This window comes from Semicossyphus pulcher, unplaced genomic scaffold (assembly GCF_022749685.1).
Source record: "Semicossyphus pulcher isolate SPU_LCO1_2020_fin unplaced genomic scaffold, fSemPul1.0.p SCAF_8, whole genome shotgun sequence".
Lineage (NCBI taxonomy): Eukaryota > Metazoa > Chordata > Actinopteri > Labriformes > Labridae > Semicossyphus > Semicossyphus pulcher.
The window spans coordinates 21,015,389-21,028,825 of NW_027211759.1; the positions used below are offsets into that span (position 1 = coordinate 21,015,389).

Consider the following 13,437-nt stretch of genomic DNA (forward strand, 5'->3'; position numbering starts at 1 on the left):
TACCTTTTAAGGTACAAAATACCATCATTTTATACTATTTGTCATTCTTGTGAAATTCTGTCATTATTAGCGTATGAAATCTTGGGTAGAGATCACAGTGACCTTGAGCTTTAGCAACAGAAGTCTTAATAATAATAATAATTCTTGTCCTCTGGGATGTTTGTGCCAAATTGAAGACATTCCCTCCGACATTTCTGCGGTATCTGAGAGCGAGTTGGACAAACAAACCCATAACATAACGCCTCCAGCCAAGACTCTCGTCAGCATTGAGGCATAAAAACGCCGGAAAATTAAACCAGACAAGAACAGAGAGAGCGACTGGAAGCTCGAATAAATTGTTAATCATTTCTGAAAAATTAAAACGCACTCTATTGAAATAATAAGCTTCGCACTTGTAATTCTTGTTGGCACTTCATTACTTTGTTAAAAGATAAAGTTAATTCTAAAAGGCCCTTTCATCTTCTCGACAGCTTCCTGGCTGTCATCCTGACCCTTTCAGAGTAAAAGCCACGATGTTGAAATGCCTGGATTAAATTAGTCAAACGTCAAAGCGATGAGCACTAATCTGATCTAATCCTCGAGTAACCAAAACCTTTAAGAAAACATATGATCTTTGATGAAAACATGTAGTTCCTAGATAGCAGCATGATTTTAAGGTGAGTGATAAATCCTCCTGACAGCTTAGGATGTGTTTCTGCCTCCCTTACAGAACTGTTTCATCATGCGCTGCTCATACTGATGTCAAACCCCCTGCTGGAGATGAAACAGGCCACAGTATGGAGCGTCGGATGTGGTGCGACTGCAGAGACATTCGACTTTAGATATATAATGCTCTGCTATAAATGCTCTTGTGTGAGTAAACGTGCAAATTCACCACGCAGATTCTCAAAGAAGTGTGAGTATATCAGATGGCATGTTTATTTTTATCAAATTTGATCACTAGTTTGACATTTGGAGCAAGGAAGGAAGTCAATAGTATTTAATAGAAGTAAAGGGAGTACTTAGGGGAAGATGCATGCTGTTGTTTATCTCCTGATTTTAATCCTTGCTCCCTCTAGAGGGAGTCAGAGTCTACGAATCTATGATGTTTCTTTCAAGCGGGACATGAGATGAATCTAAAGCAGCCTTCAAAGGCATTCAGACCAACCTGGTGTGGAAGAGACAGATTTACTTTTTCATTATAACTTCTGAAGGCCAGTCACAGAGCCGACAAAAGTATGGAGAAATAAAAGACTCCTCTGTACTGCAGCACATCGCCTTCTAGGATCACATGTAGTCCATCCCATCCCTCCAGCTCCCATCTGTTATGGAACATATCGATTTGCGATTGCAGGCGGCAAAGTGAAATCTTTCTGTCCGCAGCGAGAATCTCAGTGGGAGAGGAGCGTAAGTAGTAGGCATCAAACTGGCAATGGGCACCATAACTAATCACTCTGATCTCCTTTTATTATTTATATTCCCACAGCTGGGCGAGTGTGGCTGTTTGATCAATCCTCCACTCCCTTCTTTTATCAGCAGCAAGCCACCGCCACTACCCACTACATTAAATTATTCAATTGGGGCTGCTTTGTTGTTAATAGCAGTGATCATTCTTGCTTAAACTGCATAATGTATGCGCTGACAGCCAACAGTGATACAAACCTGTCCCGAGGGACACGAATCTATCAGTGGCAAGCGTCTACATGCCGCATTAGAGATTCCAGGCACCAGTGAAGCAGAGGCGAGAAAAATACACTCAACATCAAGGCCTATGGAAACGGCTCGCTCCACAAGGCCACCGTAGTAAATGATCAAGCCTCCGCTCTATAGCTGGCTTCCAGAGAAATAAAGCCAATATCACTGAGCCTCCTCTCTGGGATTTTAAATGATGGAAGCGCCTGTTGTACACCACTTGTACTGATTTTAGGCTCCGAAAAACAAGCAGGATGTTGATATTTATGCAGCACAGTTCAGAGAAATTCAGATTTAAAGATAAGAGGAAAGGGATTATGTTTGATTTATGCCACGCAAGGCCAAGACCAAGAAAAGATTTCCAGAACTAGAAAACTCTTTGAATCAAGTTGTACTATTCTTAAAGGAGCAACTCGCCCCTGGAAAAAAAACGCTGTCAGTCAAAGCTGGTCTCTTAAATACCAATTTAAATATCATTTGGCAGAGCGAGGGGAAACATTTATTTCCACCGTAGGAATTTTTACTCTACCTATTGCCTCTGTATGAAATTCAAACCCTCGATACTGTCAGGTTAAATCTTTGTAGTCAGTAACTAAAGGTTCACGATGAATAGAATTAGCTTAAAGGAGAAATTGGCCCCTGGAAAAAGCCACTGTCAGTCAAAGCTGGTGTTCTCTGTAATCGATAGAAGCAATAATGTTTGAAATTGACGCCATAGTTGTAGAGAAAGTTGTACAAACAGCTCGTGGTTTCACCAATTCTACATTCCTACAACATCCAGCATGCATTGCGCCCCTTCCTCTGAAAGGAAGACCCAGCGAGAGACGCTGGAGTGAAATATTACTGTTTTGCTGCAGGCAACGGCTCAGAGCGGTCCGAAATCCGACAAGAATATACCGGTGGATCGTCTAAAAAATCTTAGGTTCTTCAGTTCTACATTTCAAACCTGATGATTTTGAACAAGACATGACATGGGAGGCGGGCGTCCTAGATTGAGGAAGTGTAGTTTAGCGAGCTCCCTGGCCTCTGCCAGATGACGCATCTTACATAGTCTGGCGGAGGTTTTCCAGGGCCCATTGGAGAAGCGGATAGCGTAAAGGCATTAGCTCACCATAATAGCACGATAGGACTGAGGCGGAAAATCGCCAAACTGGCCCTTTAACACTTTATACTTCATGCAAATATGGAGTGAGATACTGAGTGAGGAGCGAGTGAGGTTTTCTGTATTTGTGTTTTACTTGCAGCGGTTTCCTGGAGTCGTTTTCCACGTGGCTCGTTTGTTGACCCTCCCCCTCCGGGGGTCCTGTCAACACTACCAGCCTCATGGGTAGGAGGAGGTCAAAATGCCAAAGGGGTCATGCTTGTGTCCGGGACTCTGACCTTTTCCTTCCATTAACCCCTGCAGCACCACGAGCAGGACTGCAGAGGAGCTGGAAAAGAGAAGAGCAGCTGTGACGAAGAGCGCAAGGGTTGAAGATTTCAGAAGAATCTATATCAACTACTACATATGGGTATATGGACGTATATGTCATATTTTGACATGTTGACATATCTATGGATAAGGATGTGAATTGCTGCTGCCTGAGTTGTCAAACTGTAAATGCATGTCCATCTTACATCAAAGAAGGCTTTGACGTGTTGGCACCAAAAGGAAGCACAAAGAAGTGCTTCTACAGTTTCCAGTCAACATGTATGTGTTGCAGTCTACACCATATGGCAAATAAATATTAATATGCCACTTCACAGGCCAGTTTGTGTGAAAATAGACCATAAATAGAGCCCTCTGGACTTAAGACTTACCCCTAGCTGTCTGATCTACAGAGCATGTGACACATGGTGCAGAGAAGAATCCGCTCATCTGGAGATTTGGCAAAAATAAATCATGCTGATTTGCACGTCCACATACATCTGTTGAAAAGAAAGTAACTGATCTTCCCCTGCTCTCTTTGTAAGCTGCTGCCATATGCCGAAGTGGCTAAATGATTAGTGGTTGCTCTAACCAACTCTTGGAGGGTGGAAATCTGGAGACGGTGGGAAAGAGTTGAGAAAGAAGATGCAGATGCATGCAAACCGCAGCACTCCTCCCTCGCACACTCAGAGGAGTCGTTCCAGTGTGATACGACGAGAGCTAGCGCTTCACGCCGTTCAGCAATTAAACCTGAAGCTGCTAAATGTTTGGCTGAAATGTTAGGAGGACACTCGACCACCATCTCTAATCTTAACTGACCGTGTGACCCTCACAAAGGCGAGGGCCGAATCATTCCACACGCATGTAAAAAAAATACACCACAGCTTTGAATGTCATGACTTTCCTATTAATGATCAGATGTTCTTAAGCTCTACCTTTAGCCAATTTAAAGGCGGACCTTGCCACGAGGCACTGAGCGCCCTGGAGTCAATAAGCCAGTTAGCAGACGGGACAGTCACAAGAATTCGGTTCTTGCCTTATTTAATAGGGGATTTGGCGTGGCAGGTCAGGGGGTGTAATCCACGAGATTGGACACTGATTCTTTAATCGAGTGGCTTCACAGTACATCTTCTTCCCGTCCCGATTTCACTCATGTACGAGGTAGCCATGTGTAGCGCTGAATTTCAATGGCTGCTTAAAAAAAAACCCTTCTTTAACTGCTGCTGCGTCGAAACCAGATGGAGACGGGGAGTACAGTGCATCAATAAGCCAAGCCTTCTGCTTTCCCTCCATGGCTGACAGAGTAATTCAGCATTCATTAAGAAAAGCTCATTCATCAGTGAATACCAACTAACCAGTCATTGCTGAAAAACCTTTAGCCTGCCTTTCAGGAAATTGGCAATAGCAGGGAAAAGGAAAGCACAGTAACTGGTGGAAATAAGGCAGCACTTTGATGGCTGCGTGCCATGCGACGGTCCCAGCGGTGCAGCCGATCGCTTCATGTAGCAACAGTTTCAGTTTGATGCTGCTCGGGCTGCTTGTTTCTGCTGGCCGCGCTCTGAGACCCTGTTTTCTGTCTAGATAACGCCGAAAAGTGTGACTGCTGCTGCCTTTAGAAACTGCTGATCCTAGAAACACCTCGGAAATAAACTGTGAAACCTCTTATATTTAACACCAGCGACGTCTGCCTCTAAGGTCCGTTTTTTGCAATTTACTCGTGATAAGGGACGAGATAAGTGCTGACACGATCACGTCTTTGTCAGCGCGTTTAAAAGAAACTGTCTTATCTGTCTCTGGAGCATTTCTTGCATGGTACGTCTTCAAGTGGAAGTTTTCTGCAGCCAAGTCCGAGCATTGTGAGTAAATAGACGCACGCGCTGGGCTTCATGAACAGATGGCCATTTCCCAGTTCTTGGATTCCAGGCAGGTATTGACAGGGCTGCGTGAATACTCACACACCACTAGAATATTAAATCAAATCAGCAGACCTCCTTCTTATTATCTGCTCCGCTCACTTCTTTTAAAGACTAATTGCATACGAGCACATGCGTGTGTCCAACGAACACTCACACCGATATGTTCGTCACACACAAACCAGGAGACGATGGATTCATCCCCATGGATCTAGCTCCATCCCCCCGAATCCCTGAGCATGAGTAATTGTCGGGCCCTGTGAAATAATCGTAGCTTTCAACGCTAATGGAAGCCCCGCACATTCATTATTCAGTCCAGGAAACAGAGTGCTGCAAAGTGTCAGGGGACCTATGAGTTATTGCTCAGCGTGAGCTAACCTTAGAGTACGAGGGAAGGGACACAAGCCCGCTGCACTTTCTCCTCCTCCATCCCCGTCCCTTTATGTCTCCTTTGCCTCTTTATGTCCATCTGCACCGGCAGACGGGCACCACACAGAGAGGCCGAGATTCTATCACAGCTGCGGCGTGGTCAGATGGCCGCCGATGTGTGCACTGCGGACAGAATGACAGACGGTCTGGTGTTCTCCAGTGTCACTGCAGCGTTTGACCACGGACAGCCATGACTGCTGGAGAAGGGCGTTCCCCGGCGTTACGGCCCTCTTGGGACCGCTGCAGGATTTACGAGGAAAGCAGAGGGAGGAATGCAGCAGGACGGATGGCGAGGGAGGGAGGAGGGGAGGGGGCTCAGAGGTTGGCTGACCTGCAGATAACACATGGCAAGAAACAGATAGGTTTGATATGAGAACATGCCCGCACTTGTGCTCAGAGGGGGAAAGGGACACCGTGAGGTACTGCAGACAGAGCCAGTAAACGAAGTTACTCCACACTCCTTAAAAGCAACACACATCAGACAGAATTCCAACAATGCACTTAAGCCTTCTTCATTTCCTACGTCTAGACCTTGCAGCTTTAAAGTGAAAGTGGAGCGGAGCAGCTAGTGCAAAGTGAAGCAGGGTTTTTACAGGGTTGTACACATAAATTCAAACCTGATATACTTGAAACATTTCTGTCTATACTTGTATTAAATTAATCTCTTTTGGAGGCTATTATTTAAGGGCTGTATCCTCCTAATCTCCCACAAAGAAAGGAAGAAATGACATTTATTAAGATTCTGCAAGCAAAATGGTTGTTAAAAGAAACTCTACAAGAACAAGACAGAGAGGCCTTGTTCGGGGGCTTGGATAAAAATATGGCTCAGTATATGTTGGTTGTAAAGATTATTATATACGCTCAAAGGCAAATTGAGTTTGTATGAAAAGAAAGAAAGATGCTGTAGAGAATGGTGACTTGGGGAATGATAGTAGTGATCCATGAAAAGAAGCGAGACTATAAATGCAAGTTTTTCAGTGGTAATACATAAATATATCAGATTATATGCACAACTCCGTTTTGTATGATTGTTTTGTTTTGTTTTTTTATCTATGTACTTTTTTGTAGTTGTCTGGGGGTGTTTAAACACCAGCTCCACTCCTGTTTTAAGACATAAAAAATGCTCTGATTGAAATAATAAATAGTGTCTGATGTGTTTTTTCTGCAAAATACGTTTAATCAAAATCCTCCCGAGGCATCTCCTGCTTCTCCTTCATTAAAAATACCCAGTCTGCATAGTCTCTGCCCACTGTGTTTCTCCTTTCCTAAAATTACAGCCGAAAACAAAACACGCCTCTGCCATCGTTTAGTGGCAACTTGTTGAAACTAGTGTTGTGATATTCGCGAACGATTCGATTCTTTTGAATGGCTCTTTTGTGTGAACGACGAGAGATCCACTCCCCTTTATGCCAAATTACCACAGGCAGCTTTTTCAACTGCAACTCTGCTACACTAGGTCACGTGCAGCAATCGTGTACCCACAACATAGTGCAGATGACGGTGAACAACATTATGACCCTCCGCCAAGGTTGTTGTTTTTTTGTTGACATAAATTATTGGCAAATCAATGACATTGATTCCTACATTATTCTGCTGTTTCTTTTTCAATTTTAAAAGCGCATAATTTTAAATATGCGTGTGTTGACACGGGAGACTATAGTGCAGGCCATAAGAAAGTTAGTAGTAGTAACATTAACGTTAGTAGTCAGTAGTGAGTTTGCAAAAATTACAATGACCGTTACAGCTCGTTCGTGCATCGCCGAAGTGGTTGCCATTGGCTGCACATAATGATATGCATAGCACCACCCCGTCCATTAACGGGATTGGCTCTTTAAGTTTGTGACGTCTCAAACCTGCCAATCTGAAAACGTGTTGTTCAGCCTGTCCTTGGTACACTGCAGTTTAAAAGCAGACAGGCCCAGCCATGGAGATGACTGCTTATGCTGTCCCTGATATGTCTTGTAGCACATGAAAAACACCACATGGAGATGTTTACAAGATTAAACACTGGATTTTCACTGGAGGGGGTCTTTAAGAAACGTTTACATGCCCTTGTTAATGTTTCTACACTTCCTTTGAGAATTAAATGTGAAAACAATCATCATAATGTAAAAAAAAAGTCTCTTCATTATCTCAAACTATCTGTGTTTCAGCTCATTTGTGAAAGCGAATGTGTTTTAAGCAGCTATTAACGCCAGATGGAAAAATCCAACCTCTGAAGGACCCCCTCTTTTGTCAACCATGTTGGAAAAACAAGCTCAGCCATGCGTCACTACACAGACCCTTCCTGGAGATTCCAGCACTTGCAAGTGCTTTTCTCTCTACTCGTGCTCAACCGGGGATTTGTTGTTCCCTCTGCACTGCCACCGCTGTCAATCTGCATTGCAGAATCAAACACAGGCTGGGAATTGAACAAATTAGAACACTGATGGCAAACAAACCAATACACCCAACTTGGCAAAACAGAAGTGAAGGGCTACGTGTGCAATATGACCGAATCAGGATCATTTCCCCAGCCCTGTCTGCAGGAAGTTGTCGCCTGTCCTGTCCTGCATGTTGTTAGCGCTGTGCATGGGTTGTGTGTACTTTAGCATGTCTCTCTTCAAGCTATAAACATGCACATATATCAGCATGAAGATAACTGTTCCAGAGCTCCAGGCGTTCAAAGCATACATTAGTGGACTTCTAGTTTACATGCTGTAATTGAGTATTCTTGTCTTTTCGACTCAGGCAATTTAGCATGGCGGGATGTTGCTGTAAAAATGACCCAATTAATTTGATTAGGGAAGTAAGGTTCAAGACACAAAGTGCGAAAACATGGAATGAATGGTAAAGAGTGCGGGGAGATGCTAATGAGGAATCATTTAATGAGAGCGATGTGTATTAAGGAGTTTGTGTGCACGCATGTTACAAAAAGCGGATGAACAAGAATGAACAAGCAGTTGACTTTGTTTCGCCCTGGGTGTGAGACGGAAAATGATCAAATATTAAGGAGCAGGAATTGAAACGGTGGTCTTTCAGAATGCAAAACAGGAGCATGACCTATTAAATACTGAAACAAGCCGTATCAAGTGTGTCAGGAGGGAGCAACCTCTATCTGTTGCTGGAGACAGTGAGTGTGGTTCAAAGCTCTGTAAACAGCCAGTAAGGGGACGTTGTGTTCAGATTTTAGATCATAGTTACATGTGAAAGCTAATTTGGACAGAACTGGAGATGTATATTTGAAAGTGGGGAGCATTTCTTTGCGCCTGTTATGTGGTATGGGAGAAACCACTGAATTGTTGCAAAGTACAAAGCTGTTATACGATGCTGTGTTCAACTCAGGTCAGTCACACTTTAGTAGCTTTGGTTCTAAAGAGCAAGAGAATCACAGAGAGAATCATGTTAATATCACTTATATACTTAAAAACAGGGGCTCATTTTATCCTAATTGCTTGTGGACTCAACTCAACAGCATTTATACTTTTCAAGTAATTGATCTTAGAAGCTTTCAGAAAATGAAAAGCAAGACAGCTGCAGGAACGGTTCATTGCGAGTGATTCATGACAGATTGACTTGATGTGTCACAATCATATCGGTTTCTATTGGCCCAAAGCTAACGTGGGTGGGAGTAATGGACACAATATGTTGTTTCATTGACGCAAATGCTCCTCATCTGTAGACATGCGGTTTTAAATGATACAGCACCATTTTATAATTTATCATCAATTTATTATAATTATTGTTTTGCGGACCCCGAGGCTATTACTGGCAACTCTGCTGCTGCCTGCAACAGCAGTCAAGATGTTTTCTAGAGATATTTATTAAGCAGGCATTTTCTATTTGTCTGCTAATGCAGCTGTTCTGTAAAGATTACGTGCAGCTCTTAATGATTACGCTAGCTAGCTAGCTAGCTGAGGAACATACGATATCATTTCATTACTGGTCAGGCGATGAACAACAAAATGTCATCTACAGGTCGCTCAGAGAGGGACAAAACCACTGTAATAATAATAATTATAATATTACTGATCTACTTCTGAAGATTAACTTTGTCCTCTGTGCGACAGTTGAATCCGGTCTCATACAGCGGGACTCTTCATGTCATAAAGGCGTGTGTATTGTGCACTTTTCTCTAAAGTTAAAGTTAGTGCAGTCGATGACTCCACAGGATCTTCCCGATGTCCCTTACATCTTTGTCAAAAGTAAAGTTACATAGAAAGTAACCGTAAAAGTTGAAAATTGTTCACCTCTTAGGACAGCTTGCATTCAAACGCGCAGATGTTGTAGGGAGACACCAACGCCGTAATGGTGGCTTGTCAACTTCCTGTTTTTCCCCGGATTCATGTATACTCAAGCATGATAACTTTTAGAAGGCACAATGACAAAAGTAAATCAAAGAGCTAAAAATGTAAAGTCTTATTTCAGTTTAAACATGGTTGCAATCTTTTCCATTTAATAAATGTCTCAGATACAGACGTCCTTTGTCCTCTACTGCAGCTATCTTCACTTCATGCTTGTTTTAGGAGCTTTTGGTTTTAAGCGTGGTTAACAGCGATACAACACATGACCAGCTGGTTAGATGTCACGTGACTTACTGGGCTAGTCACGAACAACAATCCTTTTTTGGGACATAAATGGTTTCATTGTTTGTATGTTTACTACCAAAGTTTTAATAAGTGTGTTTAAAATCGGTCCAGCTGGGAACAAACTTAAAAGGCCATGTAAAAAATGTGATCTTCATGGTGATCATAAATTAAATACAGATAAAAAGGTGGAGTAATCTTCTGCACATATTTGGGCAAACTCTCAGGCAGGCTGTCTGTGCCACACTGACAAGAATATTCCACTTGGTATACAGGCATGGAATATAATTCCTTTCAAATGGTGACTTTATTTCCAAAGTATTTCTGCACAAGGTTCCAATTATTATAATGGCTGCATTTGCCAATACCACACAATCCTCTCTCTCACACACACACACGCACACATACACGAAACGCAGCGCGGTGCACTTGCTCCTCTCCTCTCTGAACCCTCCTTCCCACGATCCGCCCACCATCTCGGGACTGGAGTCACGTGTCCCCCCGCCTAGTGTCTCTCTGCGAGCCGACGGCACCACAAATCAAACTCACCCAGCGCCCGGTGCAGAGAGAAAGGAGAGGATGAGAAACGGGGAGGTGAACACGGATAGAAAGCTGCTGTAGGACGCCAGTGGGCTATAATGGAGAACGTTTTATAGAGGATGTGCGCTGCGGTGCTCCGAAATGCTCTCCCTGTTTCCCGCAGAGGAGGGGTATGACAAGACGTCTGAGCAGGACGGGAGATGAGATTCACACTGTTTCGGAGACCCTCTTCGTCCTGTGATCTAGGATTGGAGGGTGAACGGGACACAGGGCGCACAGCTCAGACCGTGGATTAAAGACAATCTGTTCTTTCTGTCTTTTTTTGAACCTGCTGGAGATCTGTGCGTCTCCGACGGGAAGGGTGGTCTGCACCATGAGGGCTCGCTCAGCAAACTTATTCGCTCTCCTTTTCCTGTGCGCCCTTGCAAGTGTTTTCTACGTCTGGAGCGCGCTGGAGAGCCGCTTGGAGCGACACAAACGGAGGTTCTCACCGCCGGGCGGAGGGTCTCTTCCCCAAGGTCTCCCAGCGGACCTCTCCGCCAAAACTTTCCGGGTATTACTCGCCGTCCCTGCGGCACAAAGACCGCGCTTGGGGGGCAGACTTGAGGCGCACAACCTCACTGATCAAACCGTCACTGCAGGAAGTCGAGATTACCATGTGAATGGGGATAACAAGAGGTCAGCGCGGCGGGAGGGCCTGGTCAAGTTGGGCTCCCCGGTGGAGGATGGGATATTTTGGAGTGAATGGCTGGAAGATCTCCTCCCTGCAGGCTTTACGGAGGAATATGCTCAGGCTTGGAGAGAGGGAGCCAGGACACACCGGGTAGTGAAGCTAGAGCCTGGATGCGGCAGGAGATCGAACCAGCTCGCCACTTTCGCAGATGGGACCAAAGCGTGCGTGCGTTACGGGATCAACGCGGATCAGGTGCAAGGAGAAACTTTGACTTATTACCTTGCTAATTTGCTCGGCATCACAAACCTGCCTCCGCTCATACTGTCCCAGCTGAGCGGTGATAGCGAGCAATGGGAGGCTGTGAGGACGTGGATAGACGGTTTACAGTGGAGTGACGGAGCCGTGGTTTCTCTCACTAAGTGGGTCTCCAACCTGACAGGGGTGGTTACACCTGCGCCGCTCAGACAGGAGAGCAGCGGGCTGCATCCGGTGCTCCGCGAGCTCCGGAACAAGACGACGGCGGAGCTGCTCGAGCTGATGCAGTGGAGCGACCTGATTATATTCGACTACCTGACTGCGAACTTCGACAGACTGGTCAGCAATCTGTTCAGCCTGCAGTGGGACTCGCGCGTAATGGAGAGGGACACCAACAACCTGCTTAAAACACCGCGCGGTGACCTTGTGTTTATAGACAACGAGGCCGGGCTCGTGCACGGGTTTCGGGTGCTGAACATGTGGGAGAAATATCACAGCACAGTGTTGAGCTCCGTGTGCGTGTTCAGGAGAAGGACAACGCAGCGCGTGGCGGAGCTGCACAAGCGCAGAGACTCCAGGAAAAGGCTGCTGGAGCTCTACAGAGACAGCGAGCCTTTGTCTCTGGAATTGGGGTTTCTGTCAGACGAGCACGCGGGGGTTCTCCAGGACAGGATAGACAGATTATACAAACACATTTTGCATTGCAAAGGGAAGTACGGGCAGCTGTGAACGTTCAGCACGCGCAGGTGATGGATTTGTCGTCTGTGTGATATAATGAGACTGGCACACCTGTGCTGAACTGATGCGCATTACATTAAACTGTCTTGAATATCCAGCTGAACTACCTCTTGTGAATAGAATGTGTTGCCTACTTTATAAATAAGTTAATTTGACACATGTTTATAAGCTCCCTGCTGAAATATTCACTCTTTCACTCAATCTTTTTCCTGTCTTACTTCCCCCCCCACTGAGGAAGAGCCTCATAATGCACCCTTTATGTTTGGGTTATTGCCTTGTGTTCAGTTACGATAAACTCCTACGCCTTAACATAAGTTGACTCTTGAAGCTGTCTTTCTGTTGACATGTGGCTCGCTTTTTATAGAAATCTTTTGCACAGTATTGTCATAGCAGCACCTGCACTCTTGTTAAAGTGTCAGCCTTAAAGTCACAGGTGTATCACACACGTTGTACATGTAAGTATGTTGTAAATACTGTCCACCGACCTGTTTTTGAAAACTTTGGAGCTACACTTATTTAATGTGCATTGTAACATTCCAAATCTCTTGTCCTTTTTTTGATAAAAACACTGTAATTTAATTTAACCACGCTGTCCGTGTTTTATATGCAGTTTGTGCTTAACCGCCTGATTAGATCGCATCAAATATTTACCTAGTCTGTGTGAAGCGCTGGGAGTTTCCATGCCTCTCCACTTGGCCGTTACAGTGCTCTCATTGTGCTGTAGTAATATCTTGTGCTGGCTCACTGTTCCCCAGGAGCCATTCTGTCCGCCACAGGCACGCTACAACAGGAATCTCTAATCCCCTTCATAATCTCACCCAGAATGATGAGCTGAAGGAGACAAGTGACATCTTTTCAGCGGGGGTTTTGCTGTTCCCTAAATTTATCAAAACCGTCCTTTTGAGAACAAGGAGGCAGATTACAGCATATTCATCACTCTTGTAATGTAAGCGGTCAACCTGCGGCCAAGGCTGCATGCTTTATTGGTTCAATCTGTTCGCCTGAAAAGTAAGAGAACTCCTTTTGTGTGTGTGCGAGCGAGAGGCCGGCATGCAATAAACGAGCGCTTTGCTCTCAGAGGGGGAGCCTTGTTTACAGTCTTCCAGAGGTTGAGTTAGTGACTGTGAAAGAGAAAAAGTACAGGTAATGCCTGGAGGTCAGCCGTATTACTTTCCTTGGAGTCTGTGCTTTTGCTTCATACATCCGTCTTTAACCCTTGTGGAAGCATCCTCTCCTTGTTAGTTC

General features: G+C 44.7%; 1 protein-coding gene across 1 annotated transcript; it reads left to right on the forward strand.

Moving 5' to 3' along the window:
* Positions 1-10,554: 10,554 nt before the first annotated feature.
* fjx1 (four-jointed box kinase 1) lies at positions 10,555-12,770 on the forward strand. The gene has a single exon (XM_069686829.1). The coding sequence runs from the start codon at positions 10,900-10,902 to the stop codon at positions 12,181-12,183; it is 1,284 nt and encodes a 427-aa protein (XP_069542930.1). The 5' UTR covers positions 10,555-10,899; the 3' UTR covers positions 12,184-12,770.
* The last annotated feature ends 667 nt before the right edge of the window (positions 12,771-13,437 follow it).